The sequence below is a fragment of the Geotrypetes seraphini genome, chromosome 2 (genome assembly GCF_902459505.1).
Source record: "Geotrypetes seraphini chromosome 2, aGeoSer1.1, whole genome shotgun sequence".
Lineage (NCBI taxonomy): Eukaryota > Metazoa > Chordata > Amphibia > Gymnophiona > Dermophiidae > Geotrypetes > Geotrypetes seraphini.
This window is the reverse complement of record NC_047085.1, coordinates 146200744-146220095: the sequence shown is the minus strand read 5'-3', so window position 1 is coordinate 146220095 and position 19352 is coordinate 146200744. Positions and strand designations below refer to the sequence as shown.

At 45.1% G+C, this 19352-nt stretch overlaps 1 protein-coding gene across 2 annotated transcripts in view; it reads right to left on the bottom strand.

Annotated features, from left to right (window-relative positions):
* SMCHD1 (structural maintenance of chromosomes flexible hinge domain containing 1) overlaps window positions 1-19352 on the bottom strand; it is a 719028-nt gene that overhangs the window by 652574 nt on the left and 47102 nt on the right. For both annotated transcript variants that reach the window (XM_033933958.1, XM_033933959.1), the window contains exons 3-5: window positions 14017-14175; window positions 7208-7290; window positions 6989-7119 (exon numbers count right to left, since the gene is read on the bottom strand). In XM_033933958.1, the coding sequence (XP_033789849.1) occupies window positions 6989-7119; window positions 7208-7290; window positions 14017-14175 (373 nt within the window). The remainder of the gene's footprint in view (window positions 1-6988; window positions 7120-7207; window positions 7291-14016; window positions 14176-19352) is intronic.

Below are 19352 nucleotides of genomic sequence, written 5' to 3'. Positions count from 1 at the left end.
CATCCCCAATAAGCCTAAGGCCAATCAGGCCTTAGGCTTATCGGAAAGGAAGGGCCCGCCTAATTTTGAGGCGGGCCTGTAGGCCGGATAATAGGAAGACCCGTCCAGCTGGCCAACGATTAAAGGTTAGTGGGAGGGAGGTCCGGAGGGGAGGGTGTTAGCATAGGAGGGGTCCGGAAGGTTGGGCACCTTTCTGCCGGTGATCGGGGGCGGCGGCGGCCTTCCAGCAGGAAGGGTTGGGCACCCTCCTGCCAGCGATCGTCGAGGGGGGGAGAGACAGGCCGCAGCCACTATACCTACGCGGCAGGGAGATCCCTTGCCATGATAAGTGTAGCGGCCGCGTCTACACTAACCCGGTTCTGTAACCGGCGTCTGCAACATGGACCCTCCCGGACGTCCTATACAGAATCCCGGCATAAGTGCATCAAAGCATATCCATTTGCTGTCAGAATAAAATTAAAACTGAAAATATGAACAGCATGCTGAGCAGGAACAGGTCTAGAATTAGAGTCATAATGTAGTAGGATTAGGTAAGTGCGCACTGATATTCGAGAGCACAACTCTCATATTTTAGACCATGGACATGAATTCTTCGGTCCAGAGACTCTTTGAGATAACTGGAGGGAAAACGAACAAAACATCCTAAAAATAATGTAGTGGCCTCTTCCTCCCTTACAGCCACTTCCAAACCTCCAGGTCCTTTAGAATAAAAAATGATATGGAGTAAAGGGCATTGTGAATAATGTCCATTAACAATAGGAGAAACACACGTAGGGAAAAATACTTGAAAGTATTTGTATGCGCCTCCTAGAAAGTACTGTATGAACATTGATGGTACAGTGGAAGGCATATACAGTGGTACCTCGGTTTCCGAGTGCACCGATTTGCGAGTGTTTTGCAAGACGAGCAAAACATTCGCAAAATCGGCGCCTCGGAAACCAAGTGCACTTCGATTTGCGAGCGCCCCCCCACCCCCGCGAACCGGCACCCTCCCCCCCCGCGATCCGCACCCCCCTCCACCATCGGGCACCTCCACGCCGCGACCTGAGGTCCCCCCAACCCACCCGAATCCTCTTCTTACTTTGCTGTAGACTCCGCAGCGGCACCAGCACGTCCTGTGCGTGGTGCCGGTGCCTGAAGATCTGCTTCCTGTGCTGGGCCTTGAGCATGTGCGCATGCTCAAGGCCTGAGAGTTCACGTCGAACGTGAACTCTCACGTCGAACGTGAACTCCAGCACAGGAAGCAGATCTTCAGGCACCAGCACCACGCACAGGACATGCTGGTGCCGGTGCCGCTGCGGAGGCTACAGCAAAGTAAGAAGAGGGTTCGGGTGGGTTGGGGGGACCTCAGGTCGCAGCAGGGGGGTGCTCCATGGCGGCGGAGGGGTGCGGATCGCAGGGGGGGGGTTTCCGGTTCGCGGGGGGGGGGGCCTTCGGGGGGAGTAATGCCGGTTCTCATGGGGGGGGGAGCAGCGCTGCTGGCCTCGGGGGGAGGGTGGGGGGTGGGAACCTATCAAAGCGAGTTTCCATTATTTCCTATGGGGAAACTCGCTTTGATAAATGAGCATTTTGGATTACGAGCATGCTCCTGGAACGGATTATGCTCGTAATCCAAGGTACCACTGTATCAGCAAAAATAGTTGATCCTGCTTAGAAATAAAGCAGAGAAGCAATCTGCTGCAATGGTTAAGAAAAAGGAGGTTCATTGATAGTGCAAAAGCACAAGGGGAAAACTGCCTGTCTTCGTACTTTGTCATGGTAAGGAATCTAACTTAATAGGCTCTACACCCATGTTAGATTCCGCCACTTATTTGTGCATGTTTGTATTCAGACAACAGGAGAGAACACCTTACAGGCTCTACACCCACAATGGAATCCTGAAGCAGTATGGAAAGGCAGTTTCATGGACTGATGCTGGTTAGTCGTGTTCAAAGGATAAACCAAAAAAACATTCAAGGACCATTTGGTCTAAAAACATGGAAGGAATCTACAGGCTCTACACCCATGTTAGATTCCCCCACTAGTCTTTGTGTGATCAAGTCCAGACCACAGGAAACAAACCACCTTACAGGCTCTGTCTACACCCATGGTGGATTCCTGTCACGATATCCCAATAGAAAAATTCACTGATGTGGATGTGCCAAATATGACGAACATTAATTTCCGTCCATATGCAAGCTTGTGCAGAGGGATCCATAGGAAATAAGTAGAAAAGCTGCTAGAAATTAAAAAAACAGAACTCAGTGACTCAACATGCAGAAGTGATGGAGATTAAAATTACTACTTTCCAAGTAATATATTTAAGGCGAATAGAAGGCAATACCTCAAATGACGGTTTCATCAGTCTGATAAGAACAACATTAAGATGCCAAACCACTGAAGGTGGAGAGGTAGTTGGATATGGACAAGTCCTTTCATACATTGGGAAACAAGATGATGAGCAGTCAGACATTTGAAGTGCAGACAAGACGATAATGCTTCGATGATGCTCGATGCAGTAAGTGTTAGGATCGGGAGTGTCGGTCCTCTGGATACAGACCGATGTTGTGAAATGAACGGCAACAATGTCTGCAAGAATAGCTATTCGTTTCAAAGCAGGAGATTGACACGATGAGGCATCTTGGCATAAATGCTGTGTTGAAGAAGAGCATCAATGCTTTGAAGTAGTGGATCGATGAGATGAGTTAGAATGTCGAGGTAACTGGATGTGAAGTTCAGCATAACCACAATATTGTTCAACAGCAAGGAAAATTTTAGTGGCAGTATTTGTTGACTTATCACTGCACTTTTGGGGTTTTACAAGTGATCATTACAAAGGTTAGTTGAGCAGAAAAACTAAAGAGGAAAAGAATCAGAATTTGATGGGGAGGGAGGAAATGAAGATTCAGTTCTTTCAGCTTTCTTGTTAAGAGGACACATACAAAATTTGTAAAGACAATATTCCTATTATGATGGATACTTGTATATTAATCTCAACAAGACATTCAGTCCTCGGTTTCAACCTGCTTTTCTGACATCACTACCTGGATGTCTTGCCACCATCTAAAATTAAACATGGCCAAGACTAAGCTCTTTATCTTTCCACCTAAAGCTGTCTCTCCTCTTCCCCTGTTCTCTATTTCTGTGAATACCACTCTCATCCTTCCTGTCTTGTCAGCTCATAACCTTGGGGTAATCTGCCTCATCTCTCTCCTTCTCTTCACATATTCAGACTGACAAAACCTGTTTCTTTCTCTACAATATTGCTAAATCAGACCCTTCCTTTCTGAGCACACTGTTAAGACCCTCAACTATACCCTCATCACCTCTTGCTAGACTACTGCAACCTGTTTCTCACTGGCCTTCTGCTAACCCATCTCTCTCTCCCCTTCAATCTGTTCAGAACTCTGCTACATGCCTCATATTTCACCAATGTCACTATGCCCACATTACCCCTCTCTTCAAGTCACTTCATTGGCTCCCTATCCATTTCTGCATTCAATTCAAACTCTTCTTGATGATCTACAAGTGTATTTACTCTGCAGCTCCTCAGTATCTCTCCTCTCTCCCTACACTCCCCCATCCCCCAGGCAATCAACTCATCGGATACTACTACTACTACTACTACTTATTATTTCTCTAGCGCTGTATGGCATATGCAGCACTGTACATTTTAACATACAATAGGCAGTCCCTGCTCAGAAGAGCTTACAATCTAATTTAGACAGGACATTTCAGGGTTCAGGAGGTTATAGTGGGTATAGGTATCCGACAGCAGTGAGGGGGAGTTAAGAGTTGAAAGCAGTTTCAAAAAAGTGGGCCTTTAGCTTGTATTTGAACACTGTCAGGGACGGAGCACAACATATTGATTCAAGCAACCTGTTCCAGGCATAAGGCACCACAAGAAAGAAGGGACAGAGTCTGGAGCTGGCAGTGGAAGAGATGGGTACAGATAAGAGGGGCTTGCCCAATGAGCGGAGATCACGGGGGAAGCATAGGGGGAGATGAGTAAGGAGAGATATCGAGGTGCTTCAGAGTGAATGCACTTGTAGGTCAGCAGGAGGAGTTTAAACTGTATTCGGAAATGGATGGGGAACCAATGAAGCGACTTGAGGAGAGGGGTAATGTGAGAATAGTGGCTCTCACAGAATACGAGTCATGCAGCAGCATTTTGAACGGATTGAAGAGGTAAGAGACAGGTGCGCGGGAGGCCTGAGAGAAGTACATTGCATGAGGTCTAAGCGTGAGGTGATGAGTGTGGACAAGTGTTTTGGTCGTGTGTTCCAAGAGAAGAGGATGGATTTTGGTAATGTTATAGAGGAGGAAATGACAGGATTTGGCGGTCTGTTGGATCTGAGCAGAGAACTAGAGAGACGGGTCAAAGATCACCCCAAAGTTGCGAACCAACGAGACAGGGAGGAGGATAGTGTTATCCACAGAGACAGAGAACGGCAAGAAGGGGGAGGCAGGTTTGGGAGGAAAGATAAGGAGTTCAGTTTTAGCCATATTCAGTTTGAGATGGCAGCGAGACATCCAAGCGGCAATGTCGTACAGGCAGGCTGAAATTCGGGCCTGAACTTCCGCAGAGATATCCAGCGTGGCGAGGTAGATCTGGGAGTCGTTAGCAAAGAGGTAATATTGAAAACCATGAGAGATCAGCGTACCAAGAGAGAGGGTATATATGGAAAAGAGGAAAGAGTCCAGGAGTACGCCAATAGACAGCGGGATGGCGACAGAGGAGGATCCACCTAACATACGCTGAAGGTACGATGAGATAGATAGGAAGAAAGCCAGGAGAGAGAGCAGACTCCCAGAATCCCAACGAGGACAACGTGTCGAGAAGGAGGTGGTGATCAACAGTGTCAAAGACTGTAGACAGATCAAGAAGAATGAGGATAGAATAGTCTATTGCAGGGATGCCCACACTTTTTGGGCTTGCGAGCTACTTTTAAAATGACCAAATCAAAATAATCTACCAACAATAAAATTTTTAAAAAACACAAAACACACTGTACGCATAGAAAATGTTAATTATCATTCCTATTCCAGGGTTTTGTAAAGAGGTCAAAGCAGATGACTCTGTGCACTATCACCTCAGTATAACCATACAAAAATAGACAAATATATCCCCTCCCTTTTTACTAAACCACGATAGCAGTTTTTACCGCAGGGAGCTGCGCTGAATGCCCAGCGCTGCTTTTGACGCTCATAGGCTCCCTGTGCTAAAAACCGCTATTGCGGTTTAGTAAAAGGGGTCCACAGTGTAAAATATAGACAGCAAATATAAATTCAGACACATTTTGATCACTAAATTTAAAATCAAATCATTTTTCCTACCTTGTCTGGTGATTTCATGAGTCTCTGGTTGCACTTTCTTCTTCTGACTGTGCTTCCAATCTTTCTTCCCTTTTAGCCTGTATGCTTCCTCTCCTCCAGACCTCATTCCCTCCCCCAACTTTTCCTTCCTCTCTCCCTGCCCTTTCTTTCTCTCTGCCTCCCTTTCCTTTTTTTCTGTTTCTCTTCTTTCCTTCTGTCTCCCTGCCTGCCCTTTTTCTTTCTTTCTCCCTGCCCTCCCCCAAGACACTGCCACTGCTATCGGGGACCAGGACCCAAACTGCCATCGGGGACCAGGATCCAAACCACCACCAACAACACGCCCAAAAGCCGCCGCCGCCCAAACTTCTCCCTGCTTCGGTCGACCAGCATCGCGAGGAGCTGTTGGGGGAAATGCTGCCGGGTCCTGCCTTCGCGGAAACAGAAAGTAGGCAGGACCCGGCAGCAAGAAGAGGAAATGCTTCACTAACATGTCTCCCGCCTTAGCCTGTAGCGAACGCTTGCTTCAGGGCTCTGAACATGTGCGTGCCGGCTTCCCTTCTCCCCCCTCCCCCCCCCGACATAACTTCCGGTTTCGGAGGGAAGAGAAGAGAAGCCAGCACGCACACGTTAGAGCCCGGAGCATAAGTTCGCTACGGGCTGAAATCTCCAAGCCGGTTTTTTTTTTTTAATGTTCAGCAGCGGCGGCAGCAACTAAAAGGCCCTAGGGAGAACACCGAGGAAGGATGATCGGCCCGGTAGATCAGGACGGCAACACTAGTCTATCACGGAGCCCGGGATGGGCTCCGCGATCGACTCACGTTGTCTTCCTGAGCTACTGGTCGATCGCGATCGACGTATTGGGCACCCCTGGTCTATTGGATTTGGCCAGGAACAGGTCATTAGAGATCTTAGCAAGGGCAGTTTCTGTAGAGTGGAGAGGGCTTGAAAGCCCGATTAAAGTGGGTCAAGAATATTATGAGAAGAATGGAAGTCCAGGCAACGGCGGTGAACAGCAGGTTCGAGTAGTTTGGATAGGAAAGGGAGGAGGAAGATAGGGCGGTAGTTGGAGGGGGACATTTCTCTTATCTGTACCCTTCTCTACGGCCAATTCCAGACTCTGTCCCTTCTACTTTGCTGCACTGTATGCCTGTAACAAATTGCCTGACTCAGTATGTCAAGCTCTGTCTCTGGTAGTATTCAAATTTAGACTCAAAAGCCACTTCTTTGAAGATACTTTCAATTCCAAACTTCAACCCATCTTTAGGTACCAATATTTGTCTTATTTCCACTGTAATTCCCCCACCTGAGCATTGTGTATTGATGCATCTTCTTGTCCAGTTTGTCCGTCTTGACTAGACTGTAAACTCTTGAGCAGGGATTGCCTTTTTTATGTTTTGATTTATAGCACTGCATATGTTTAATAGCGCTACAGAAATGATTAGTAGCAGTAGCAGCAGCAATAGTAATAATGCTTGCTGCATTGTGAGCAATCTGTTCAAACACATTGAAGGAAGATATGTATAATTTACAATGTGGTTAAGGAAAACAGTCTTCAAAATTTTAAAAGGAAAAACACTAAAGGAGAGAATTCCTTATAAATATTCCAGTCATTTACTTAAGCAAAAGGCTTTAAACAGCCAACATTAGCAAAAAAACAACAAAAAAAACCCTGAAAAGTATAATGAAGACTAACCTTTCAAAGTCACTTCTTCGTGTAAATTTTGATAATCTATACACAGCCCAGTTATTAAGTTGTTTGGAGGTCATTCCTCTACCATTGTCAATTATCACAACAGCCGATTTCCCTTGTGAGTCATCAAACTGCTATAGAATAAAATTACAAGGACTCAACTTGCAAAAGTCAACAGTACAAAAATACACAAGAAGTAGAAACAAAATATCTCTTCCTTACCAGTCTTATCTGTATGTTACGAATGTCTTTGTTATGTGCAGTTGCTGATAATGAATTGTCGATCAATTCAGCAAGGGCAAATGCTTAAAAAGAAAGAAAGTATGAAATCAGTATTCCCATCTTGACCCTGAAGATTTAGTACTATGACTTTTTCTCTCTACAACAGTAGTTCCCACCACTGTCCTGGAGGACCACCAGCTAGTCAGATTTTCAGGATAGCCCTAATGAATATGCATGGAGCATATTTGTGTGCCTTTCACCTCCATTATATGCAAATTCATTAGGGTTATCCCAAAAACCGACTGGCTGGTAGTCCTCCAGGACAGGGTTGGGAAACACTGCTCTACAACATTGTTCTTTACACTTGTTAGTATAGATTAGGGGTATGCAATTCCAGTCCTCGAGAGTCACAGGCAGGTCAGGTTTTCAGGATATCCACAATGAATACCATATTTCCCCATGTATAGACCACCCCCATGTATAGGCTGCAGGAAATGCCGATATAGGTTTAAAAACTCTTAGATAAGCTGCCCCATGTTACTAGCCACAGCTTATCTAAGAATTTTTAAACCTACATCGGCCTATACAATGGACAGCCTAAACATCATCCTCCCCCCACCTCTAAATACTTCCCTCGTCGCCTTCCCTGCCGGTAAATACCTCCTGGATGGCTGCCTGCCTCCTCTAATCACACTGTGCAGGGCAAGAGCGATGTTTGCGATCTCAAGCCTCGCCGCACACCGCTTCTTCATTGGCTGCCGTCAGTTCTCACGACGAAAGCCATACAGGAAGCAGGGCGGGGCAAGGCTTGAGATTGCAACCATCACTCCTGCCCTGCACAGCGTGATTGGAGGAGGCAGCGGCTGCCAGCGGAGATGTCTTTGGCACACACGGAGAGGTCTGTCAGCGGAGATGTCTTCGGCGCAAGCGAAGGGACCTAGGCCTAAGCTCCACATCCGGCACCAACCTTACTCCAAGCTGCCAACTCAGCCATCTGCGCCTTCCACCAATGTCCACTTTGCTCATGTATTTAAGGGGGATGATTTTTTTAAAGTTCAGTTTTTGGGGGGGTTTTTAACTCCAAGATTCAAATTGGCAGGTTTAAGGTCATCTGGAAGCATTGGATGAAGGCAGGTATACGCACTTTGGATGATGTAATATCAGATGGTAATCTGCTTGACTTTTCACGATTGCAACACACATTTGTTATTAATAAATCACAAAATTATAGATGGTTGCAGTTGAAGCAAGCCACTTCAGTAGGAGTTCCCTGATTGGAAAAATCTTAAAAATCAATATAGCTTGCCGGTCTTACGTTTTCAGGCGGACTCCCTAGGACACCAGGCCGCTCAGTGGTATAAATTAATATCAGGATTTTTGAATAAGAAACCAAAGACTGATCTTCGTGACATTTGGAGCATTGAGATAAAAGCATCAGATTACTGCATCTCAATGGCCACGAATCTGGACTTGGAGGATGAGATGTACGGTGTCTACATCTATTAGACAAACATGGTTTTTCTTATTACATAGAGTATTTTGGACCCCAGTTCATTTACAGAAATTAGATAGTTCAAAGTCTAATAGATGCTGGCATTGTCACCTTGAAGCTGGGACATTGGATCATTTACTGTACTATTGTCCCTTGATACTCAAATTTTGGAGATCCATCTGGGATCAAGTGAACAATTTATTGGAAAATCCGGTGGCATTGACGTACGATACCATCTTATTTGGTACATTCATGAGAGCTAAAAGTCAAATATCTGCTCAGAATAATAAACTTCTCCTTATAATGGCAGGGGTTGCCATGCAGCTTATTTTAAAAAATTAGAAAAACTGGGATAAGTTAAATTACACATTCTGGTGGGAATCCCTCTTTTATATTTTTAAAATGGAATGTTTCATGGCCATACAGCAGGGACGTTACAGGAATTTTATGGATGTTTGGGAGCCATTGGCTAAATTTTGTAAGGAATAACTGATTTTATTTCATAGACCTGTAAACATACACATCCAGGATGGGAAAGGGTGTTGCACTGGAATTTCATTCAGGGAATTTATGGATAGTTTCTTGAAGGTTTTGTTTTATTTGAGTATTAGGAGGGAGGGTAGGGGGAAATGTAATTGTACATTAATGTCTGAAAGTTTATTGTGCTTGTCTTGTAATAGTTTATGTATATGAATTACTTGTTGCACAATTGTAGTTTGAAAACTCAATAAAGATATTAAAAAAAAAATAAGTTCAGTTTTTTAAAGTTCAGGATAAGCAGCCTCTAATGGGGCTGCTATCTAACAGCAAATTTTAATGTCTTTAGATAAGCTGCCCCATTTAAGCAAGCACCCACTGCACAGATTTGTAAAACCCATGTATAGGCTGCGGCCTATACATGGGGAAATATGGTATATATGAGATGGATTTGCATGCACTGCCTTCTTGAGATGCAAATCTATGTCATACATATTTATTGTGGATATCCTGAAAACCTGACCTGCATGTGGCTCTCGAGGACCGGAATTGCCTACCCCTGGTATAGACAAATTGTGTCTTAGTTGATAATTTTTTTTCCTTTAGTCCTACCAGACCAGTTCAGAACATGTAAGTTATTTCTATTTACTGGAAGATGTAAGCAGAGAAGCACAGTAGTCTGTATGATTTGTCCCTTAAGAGCACTATGCAGCCTTAGAATGCCCAGTATTTCAAATGATGAAGCAATGTAGCTCATGCTTCCAGTTAAGTCAAATATTGCATTCATCCATGATGTACTGTATTCTTCGCTCATAAGATGCACCTGACCATAAGACACACCCTAGATTTAAAGAAGGAAAACAAGAAAAAAACAAAACAAAACATTCTGAACCAAATTCTCCCTGCCAGGCTCTGCACCCAACCCCATACTCCTTGCCAGACTCTGCACCCTGTCCCCCCTTCCTGCCAGACTCTGTACTCTGTCCCCCCTCTGGTGGTCTAGTGGTAGGCTGGGACAGGGCACAGGGCAGACCAGGACAGGGCACAGGGTAAGCAGGGCACAGGGCAGGCAAGGATAGGACACAGGGCAGGCAGGCTTAGTAGCAGGCAGGCAGGCCTAGTGGCCTGGTGGCAGGTAGACCTAGTGGCCTGGTGATAGGCAGGCAGGGCCCCCTCCTGGCAGGGTCCCTCCCCACACACACACAGGGTCCCCACACCGAGACAGGCAGGCAGGCACACCCCCCCCCCCACCTCAATTCCTCCCACTGTAGGGCAGGTGCTTTCAGCCTCCTGCCCTTTCCTTCAGCTGACTCCTGCGGCGCAGAACAAGGCAGGAAGCAAAACGCTCACACCTGCCTTCTGCACCGCTTTGACTCTGACACTGCGTCAGAGTCAAAGTGGTGCAGGTGTGAGCGTTTTGCTTCCTGCCTTGGCCTGCGCCGCAGGAGTCAGCTGGATGAAAGGGCAGGAGGGAGTCAGCCGGAGGAAGGGCCCTGAAGAGAGATGTTGCTGCTTCACTGGCTCTTTTCCAGTCAGCGGGAGTCCTCGCGTTTCAAGCAGGGCAGTGGCGGTATTTAACCTCTGCACCGTCAGAAGTCCTTCTCCTTTTTTTTACAGCGCCGCCGGAGCTGAAAACTTTTTTATGCTGCCTTCCCCTACCAATGCCGAAAACAGGGAGCTGAAGAGTCATGCTTCAGCAACTCTTCCTCCTTGCCGGCGTGAACAGGAGCTGAGGGTAAGCTTGTAGATAGCGGTGTCTACATAGAGGGAGTCAGGCAGAGGAAAGGGCAGGAGGCTGAAAGCTCCTGCCCTACAGCACTGGATCTCCGAAGGAATTAAGGTCGGGGGGGGAGGGGTGCGGGTATTTGCTCTATAAGATGCACCCTTATTTCCAACCAATTTTTTTTGGGGAAAAAGTGCGTCTTATAGAGCAAAAAATATGGTACGTGTTTTTTGACTTTGCAATTGACCACGTTTATCTCTACCAGGGAGACTATGGTTGGGGGGTGACAGAACCTTTTCTCTGATAACAGCAATTCCAGAATACTGATAAAAGCTTATCATTAGCTGCTTTTTCTTGCCTGATATGTTTGTGATTTCCTATGCTATTAAAACTTGGTCTCCCCCAAACTGAGGACTTTAGTATTATTTCTGGTCTTATTGAAGGCTATTATCAATTTATTTTCTTGATTTTCTGTACAAGTATTAAACTTTGTTGTTATTTAATGAAAATGTATAAAAATTAAAAAAAAATTGTCATTGTTACTTTTTTTCCATTTATACAGGTATTGCATTAAGATTTTTTTAAAACCTGATAAATTTAAGCAGAATCTTGATGAGTATCTGGCACCTACTGTGCCTGCACTACTTGGGCTGCAAAAACTTTTGTTTCTGTGCATAAACTATTCTTTTTTAGGCTTGTAGAAAACTGTTGATCATGTAAGCATAACTTGCCTTTATAAATGGTATCAATGGGCCGAGTAGTCATCTCTTGTCACATGACCAGCACCTACAGTGCTCCTGTCTAGATTCTCCAATAACCTCTGTGTACTCATACATAAATACACCAACACAAACACTGGAAAAGGTGCAACAGAATTTTTATTCTTTCATATAACCTGAGCTTGTTCCCTCACAAGCTCAGGGAAACCAAAATCAGAACTCGAAACCAAAATTAGAACCAAAATCAGAACCAAAAGTTCAGGCTTTTAGGGCTAGATTCACTAAGCAAACCGATCGTGTACCAATTGATTTGTGACCCCTTTGCAACCCGATTTCCCTCCGACCCGATTCACTAATTTGTGTACCGATCCGATTCGTGCATGCAAATGAGGGAAAGGGCATGCAAAGTAGGCAGGGACGCAATTCACTAAACTAAAATCTTGAACACCGACTAGGGACCGGTCGCTCATGGTTTTTCCGACTCCATTCTCCTGCTCTTGCCCAGACTCATAGGTCAGACACAAATGAATCATGCTTGTGCCTTTTAGGCTCATTACATTTTCACGATATGCTATGGTGCTTCACCTAAAGCTAATCACATTTTTAGAAAGGAATCTTATGCCCCGACTCTCCTCCCACCGCCCTACTCTCTGCTCCTCTTGCCGCCCCCGACTCTCCTGCCCTTCCCCGTATTGCAAGCCCATGGTTTTAACCCGCGGGTTTAAAGCAGGTTAAAACCAGTCTCGCAAAAAAGTAGAGGTTTTAAAAAAAAAAAAAGACTAAAATGGTTAAGGGGCTAGAGGAGTTGCTGCACAGTGAAAGACTGGAGAAACTGGGCCTCTTCTCCCTTGAAAAGAGGAGACTGAGAGGGGACATGATCGAAACATTCAAAATACTGAAGGGAATAAACTTAGCAGATAAAGATTGTTCAGTCTCTCCAAGGTAGGGAGAACGAGAGGGCACTCTCTAAAGTTGAAAGGGGATAGATTCCGTACAAATGTAAGGAAGTTCTTCTTCACCCAGAGAGTGGTGGAAAACTGGAACGCTCTTCCAGAGTCTGTTATAGGGGAAAACACCCTCCAGGAATTCAAGACAAAGTTGGACAAGTTCCTGCTAAACTTGAACGTAAGCAGGTGAGGCTGGACTCATTTAGAGCACTGGTCTTTGACCTGGGGGCCGCCGTGTGAGTGGACTGCTGGGCACGATGGACCACTGGTCTGACCAAGCAGCGGCAATTCTTATGTTCTTATGCTGCCGCCAGGGATCACCCTTCAAGACAACTGATGGTAGGTAGCAGGAGAGTCGGGCCCTCCCCCAAAAAAACTAACAAAAAAAGCAACAAAACAAACACAAACGCATGCGCAGACCATCTACAGGGAAATCAGATGGTCTGCACATGCATCTGGATAGCACACTAGCGATCAGTGTCGGCGCATGGGGCGTTCCTCCAATTACCCCCATTAGAATATTATTGCTTGAAAAATCCATCGGACCTGCCTGGATCGGACACGGATTGGTCACGATCGGGAAGGTTAATGAATCTTGCTCTTAGTCCAGTGTAACAGTTTGTTCCATAGACAGTATCATTTTCCATTCAGATAAGCAATCCTCAGTGTTTAGTCAGTTAATCAGCCTTCAACAATTTCAAAACCTGCATGGCTTACCTGAGCCACACCAGACATTAGCTTTTCCTTTCTCAGCAATGTAAGGCTCTTCAGCACACAACCTCAACCAAATAGTAATTGGCTTACCTTAGCCAATTCCTTTATTGTCAAAACCTCCAATACATACAGCAGGCTTCTCATCCAGTCAGACTCTCTCATACAGTCTCTCTGGAGGTTTCTTCCCTGAGCCCCCTCTCTCTCTAGGGCTTCTCTCCCATGGGGACCTCTGGATGAATGAATCACACATTGAACAGCCCAGCTGAGTCCCAATCCTCTGCTTCAGATGGGCTACATCATCTCCCAATGTGCTTCAGCACTAAGCTGCAGAGGCTCAGTGCCTTCTTGGACCTGTAGCTCCCCCTGCTGTCCAAAGCTATAACAGTATCATTCATAAAGGAGAATCTCTGACCCCACACCTCGCAAATGGTTTGTACTATTTTAGCCAATAAAGCTTAAATTTTTGAACAAAAAACTTATAATTGCTCAGTGGTGGCAACGTTTCATCCAGCTTGGGGCTTTCTCCAAGTCCAATATCTAGCATGGCAACGTGAAGCATGTAAGTGTACTATCTCTACACAGTTAGCTTGCAGTTTCAATATTTTGACATCATACAAAATTTACTCAGGTAGCTCCTCTACAGTTCTGATTTTTGCTGAGACATTAAGATAAATCCAAAATTAAAGGCCCACTTAAAAATTTACTAAAAAATGTTAGCTCAGAAAAAGAATACTTACGCAAAGGATTTTGACCTTCACTAGCATAGTATTCATATATGCCACTTTTGACCAGGGTGTCATAGTGTGGTAGAAAGTCAATTCGTTCCCTTGTTGCTGAAACAAGAGACTGGCTAACTGACTGAAGTAAGTATAAAGTAACTCCATCCTCAACTTTGTCTGTAAAAGAAATACAAATAAATGTAAAACTACATTTGATTAATTTTCCATAAAAATGTTGTCACTACTGAAAATTTTGTACATTACCCTAGCATTTACAGAGCTCTCAATATACAGTATATAAAAACATTATAATGTTCCACATAATTATGCCTTTCAGAACCCTGCAAGTGAAATATAATCTATTTTCAAGTCAGTACAGCTACAGATTCATCACCATACTCTAAAATGCAAAGTCAATTTAATGAACCTGAAGAACAAACCAGACTGTTTAGGTATTTGCAGGCATTTTGGCAACCCCAGCAATGGCGTACCTAGCATATGTGACACCCGGGGCCCATCATTTTTTTGACACCCCCCCCATCTGTATGAAAACATGATTTTTAGTAACAATCCACACGTCACACATGAGTACCTAGGAAAAGGCAGCATCTTATGTTCTGCAATGAGCAGTACAACATCAATACACCTATTGTAAAACTAAACAAGCCAGACTAGTACAGATCAATTCTGCAGTCAATCCTAACAAAAAACCATGTCTTTCGAACACATAGAACACAGAAAACACCTTCGCCTAGTATGGAATATGTAATCACAAACTAGCCCCTCTGTCTTTTACAAAACTGTAGTGTGGATTTTAGCTACGGAGGTAACAGTTCTGACGCTCATAGAATTCTGAGCATCAGAGCTGCTACTACCACAGCTGACGCTAAAAATCGCTCCACAGTTTTGTAAAAGAGGGGATAAAATAGAAATACATAAACAAAGGTTAAATTGAACCAGTAAGAAGCTGGACTCTGCAAACAGTGCACCACAGAAACAGTGACACAATGTCTCCTAAAGCAATAAATAGAAAATTTTTTTCTACCTTTGTCTTCTGTGGTTTCTGCTTTCCTCATCTTCTTGTAACTAACTCTCTTCCTTCCATCCACTGTCTGCCATCTCTCTTCCCCTATATGGCATCTTCTCTCCTTCTATGCCCCTTCCAGAAACTGTATGCCTCCCCCTTCCATCTCTCCTTTCACCCCCATTGGTCTGGCATCTCTCTCCTCTCCTTCCCTCTCCCACACCTCTCCTCTGCAATCCCTTTCCCTTTTTTCCTTCATTTTCCTTTTCAATTTATTTTCTGCATCTGTCTAGATTACTTACGTTCTTACTACCCTCTCATCAATGTCCTTTTTTACTATCTACCTAAAGCTTGCCACCTCGTTCCCTCACCCCTCCAGTGTTTCCCTAATTATATCATTTTCTCCTCATCATGTGCCCTCCTTTTATTTATCCCCTCCTCCATCATGTATCCCTCCTCCATCATGTACCCTCTTTCTCCAACCCTTCCATCTAGTACCTTCTCCTCTCTCTGTCCACTTCCATCCAGTCTCTGCTCCCCTCTTTCTCTCCTCCCATTTCCTTCCTGCATTTGCTCTCTTATCTCTCCCATCTGCACTTCCATCCAGCATTGGTTCCCCACTACCATCCAATGTCTGCCCTTTCTCTCTCCATCCACCCCTCTTCAATCATCCTCCTTTCTTTCCCTCCAATATCCTTCCCCCTTATGTCTCTCCCCTTTCTCTGTATATCAATTCCATCAGCACCACCCTTCCATACCACCCTGCCCCCTTTCTTTCCCTCCACCATTCTTCCATTCCAGCAGTCCTGCTCCTTTCTCTCCCTTCAAGCAGCAAGGTCCCGCGATGACTGTAGCTGCCGGCTGCCAGTCCACCCCACTCCGATGTACTTGCTCTGGAGCGGACTTCGCAGCCGCATGCTGGAAGGTCCCGCGATGACTCGTCTGCTGGCTCTGCTCCGGAAGAAGTAAGTTACGTCGGAAGGGGTGGACCCGGCAGATGCAGGGAGTTACGGCAAAGACCCGCAATGACTGCGTCTGCCGGGTCCACCCCCTCCAACGTAACTTACTTCTTCCAGAGCAGAGCCAGCAGACGAGTCATCACGGGACCTTCCTGCACCTCAGCGCGGTTGCCAACTCTGCTGCAGAGAAAGTAAGTCAGAGGTAACGCGACCATTTATTTTTTTCATCAAAAGGGGACATCTATTAATTGACTGTGTATCCTTTTTTTCATTTCTTTCTTTCTGCACTCAGGTCCAACAATTGTCCCTTTCTATTCCCTCCCTCCCTCCTTCCTATGTCCATAGTGCCCTCAGTGCCTCCGTCCCGTGTCATAGTGCCCCCAGAGCCTCCTTCCCGTGTCCTTAGTGCCCCCAGTGCCTCCTTATGTCCTCCCCACTGCCTTCCAGATTTTGTCCACCCCCAAAGCCAGCCAGCCAGCCAGCTTGCCTGCCTACATCTTTCCCTCCATGCCGCGGAAAAAAAAAAAAAAAAATCCTCTCTCCTTCCTTTCCCCCGGTCCGCACCGCTGCAGTCTTACCTCCCCGCTGCTGCTGCTAATTGCCGACAAGAAGTCTTCTTTCTGACGTCAATTCTGACGTCAGAGAGGACGTTCTAGGCCAGCTAGGCAGTGATTGGCTGGCCCAGAACGTCCTCTCTGACGTCAGAATTGACGTCGGAAAGAAGACTTCTTGTCAGCAATTAGCAGTGGGGAGGTAAGACTAATGTGACCATTTATTTTTTTCATTAAAACGGGACATCTATTAATATTCAGGGGGAGCAGTTGTGGGGACGTCCGGAGCTGCAGGGCCGGTGTTAGAGGCAATGAGAACAGGATAGCTAAACATCCAATGTCGCCTTCAAAATCGGGCCGTGTGCACCCCCCCAAGGCATGCACCCGGGGCGGACCGCACCCCCACCCCCCTTGGTACGTCACTGAACCCCAGTCAGATTCAGACTGGTATAAAATATCTTTATCTTGTAACACTTCACTCCATTTTTTACTTATCTTTCTGGATAAAAAACACATTAGGCTAATGATAGGCAGGAAGGGTGCTGTGATGTTTTAAAGCATGAGCTGGTAGAGTCCGTGGCTCCTATACCTTAAGCTATTTGGCTTTCACTGAGCACTTTCATTTATTATAAAAAAAAATTTATGTTTAATAATATATATGTTATTATTAATTCTCTATAGTGAAGAAATAAGTATGCAGTTTTGAGGATTAAAATCTTGAGTATTTTACTCCCACTATCTTATTGAGTGTTTTGATACAGGGCATCAAGCCATATAGTCTACACATGAGACCAGGAAATCCAGGTCCCGAAGCACCTGCTTTAAGGTACTTTTCGGCCTAGCCCCCAGATATATAACTGACCTTTTGTCTTACCAATTGACTTATTGAGCTTACCAATCGACAATTGAGCTTCTCTTAAGAACATAAGAAGTTGCCTCCGCTGGGGCAGACCAGAGGTCCATCCTGCCCAGCGGTCCGCTCCTGCGGCGGCCCATCAGGCCCACTGCCTGAACAGTGGTCTCTGGTAAATTATAAAATTAGTCAGAGACCACTGTTCAGGCAGTGGGCCTGATGGGCCGCCGCAGGAGCGGACCGCTGGGCAGGATGGACCTCTGGTCTGCCCCAGCGGAGGCAACTTCTTATGTTCTTATGTTCTTAAGAGAAGCTCAAACTTGAATTTTGTTTCTCCACCGGTTAAAGGATGTAAATTTAAAAGACATCATCAACATCTCTTCTCTTATCAGGCAGCATTATGGGGTAAAGATCTGAAATAATTACTCATCCTTGCGAATACTTATGGGGAATTTGGAAGACACCTAAAAACATATTTGTTCCTAAAGTACTTAGGCAGCTACACTGCACAATTTTTCTCCACAATAACTGATCGCTAAATCTTAACTCTGTTAGTACTACTCAGTCTGTAACTTTTAATATAGTCTGTAACTGTAAACCGCATAGAACTTCACGGTCCTGTGATATATAAACTGTTATTATTATTAACAAATTGTATTTCACCCTTAATCTTTTTGTTTCCTGTATGTCAATTTAGTCTAATTAGTCAATGTTGTCCCCTTGATTTTAATGATTACAATTCTGTGAACCGCTTAGACATTTTTTTTTTAAAGCGGTATATCATAAAACTTGAAACTTAAAACTTGAAAAATCTGTGCACAGTAGGATCCTCGACATCCACTAGGGCTACCACATCACCAGCAGCCATGGTGCCCACCGGCTTAATCAGAGGCATTGTAAGAACATCTGGAGCAACCAAGGGCATGACCAGTGTACTGACTGAGACCCCACCCGGGTCCAGAAGAAGAGGGGTCTCCACGGACAGTGAGGATACTTGCAGAAGGGAATCAAGCATGGATTTCTTAGCCAAAGACGCCCGATACATCATATTTATACATTAGGGGAAAAACCCAGCCTCTGGGGTGGAAGCTGCCTCCTGCAAAGTTTTTGTTGGAACTAAACTAAACTAAAGCTTAACTTTATATACCAGGTCATCAACCTAAGGAAGCTTGACTCAGTTGACAACAATTAGATAAAAACTAAAGAAAGTAATAGCAAAAGTTTCAAAGAGATTAGTTTTCAAAATGTTTGGCAAAAAGAAAAGTTTTTAGAAGTTTACAGAAAGATTAGAAAGAACTAGGGCTCCTCAGAATTAAGGGAAGTTCATTCCATAGTTAAGAACATAAGAAGTTGCCTCTGCTGAGGCAGACCAGAGGTCCATCTCGCCCAGCGGTCCGCTCCTGTGGCGGCTCATCAGGCCCACTGCCTGAACAGTGGTCTCTGACTAATTTTATAAATTACCTCTAATCCTATTCCTATAACCTTACCTCTACTCTTATCTGTACCCCTTTATCCCTTTGTCCTCCAGGTACCTGTCCAGACCTTCTTTGAAGCCCTGTAGCGCGCTTCTGCTTATCACATCCTCTGGTAGCGCGTTCCATGTATCCACCACCCTCTGGGTGAAAAAGAACTTCCTGGTGTTTGTTCTAAACCTCTTTCAAATTCTCTGAGTGCCCCCTTGTACCTGTGGTTCCCCATAGTTGAAAAATCTGTCCCTGTCCACTTTTTCTATGCCCTTCATGATCTTGAAGGTTTCTATCATGTCTCCTCTAAGTCGTCGCTTTTCCAGTGAGAAAAGCCCCAGCTTTTTCAGTCTGTCAGTATATGAGAGGTCCCCCATACCCTTTATTAGCTTAGTTGCTCTTCTCTAGACTCTCTCAAGTACCGCCATGTCCTTCTTGAGGTACGGCGACCAGTACTGGACACAGTACTCCAGGTGCGGGCGCACCATTGCACAATACAGTGGC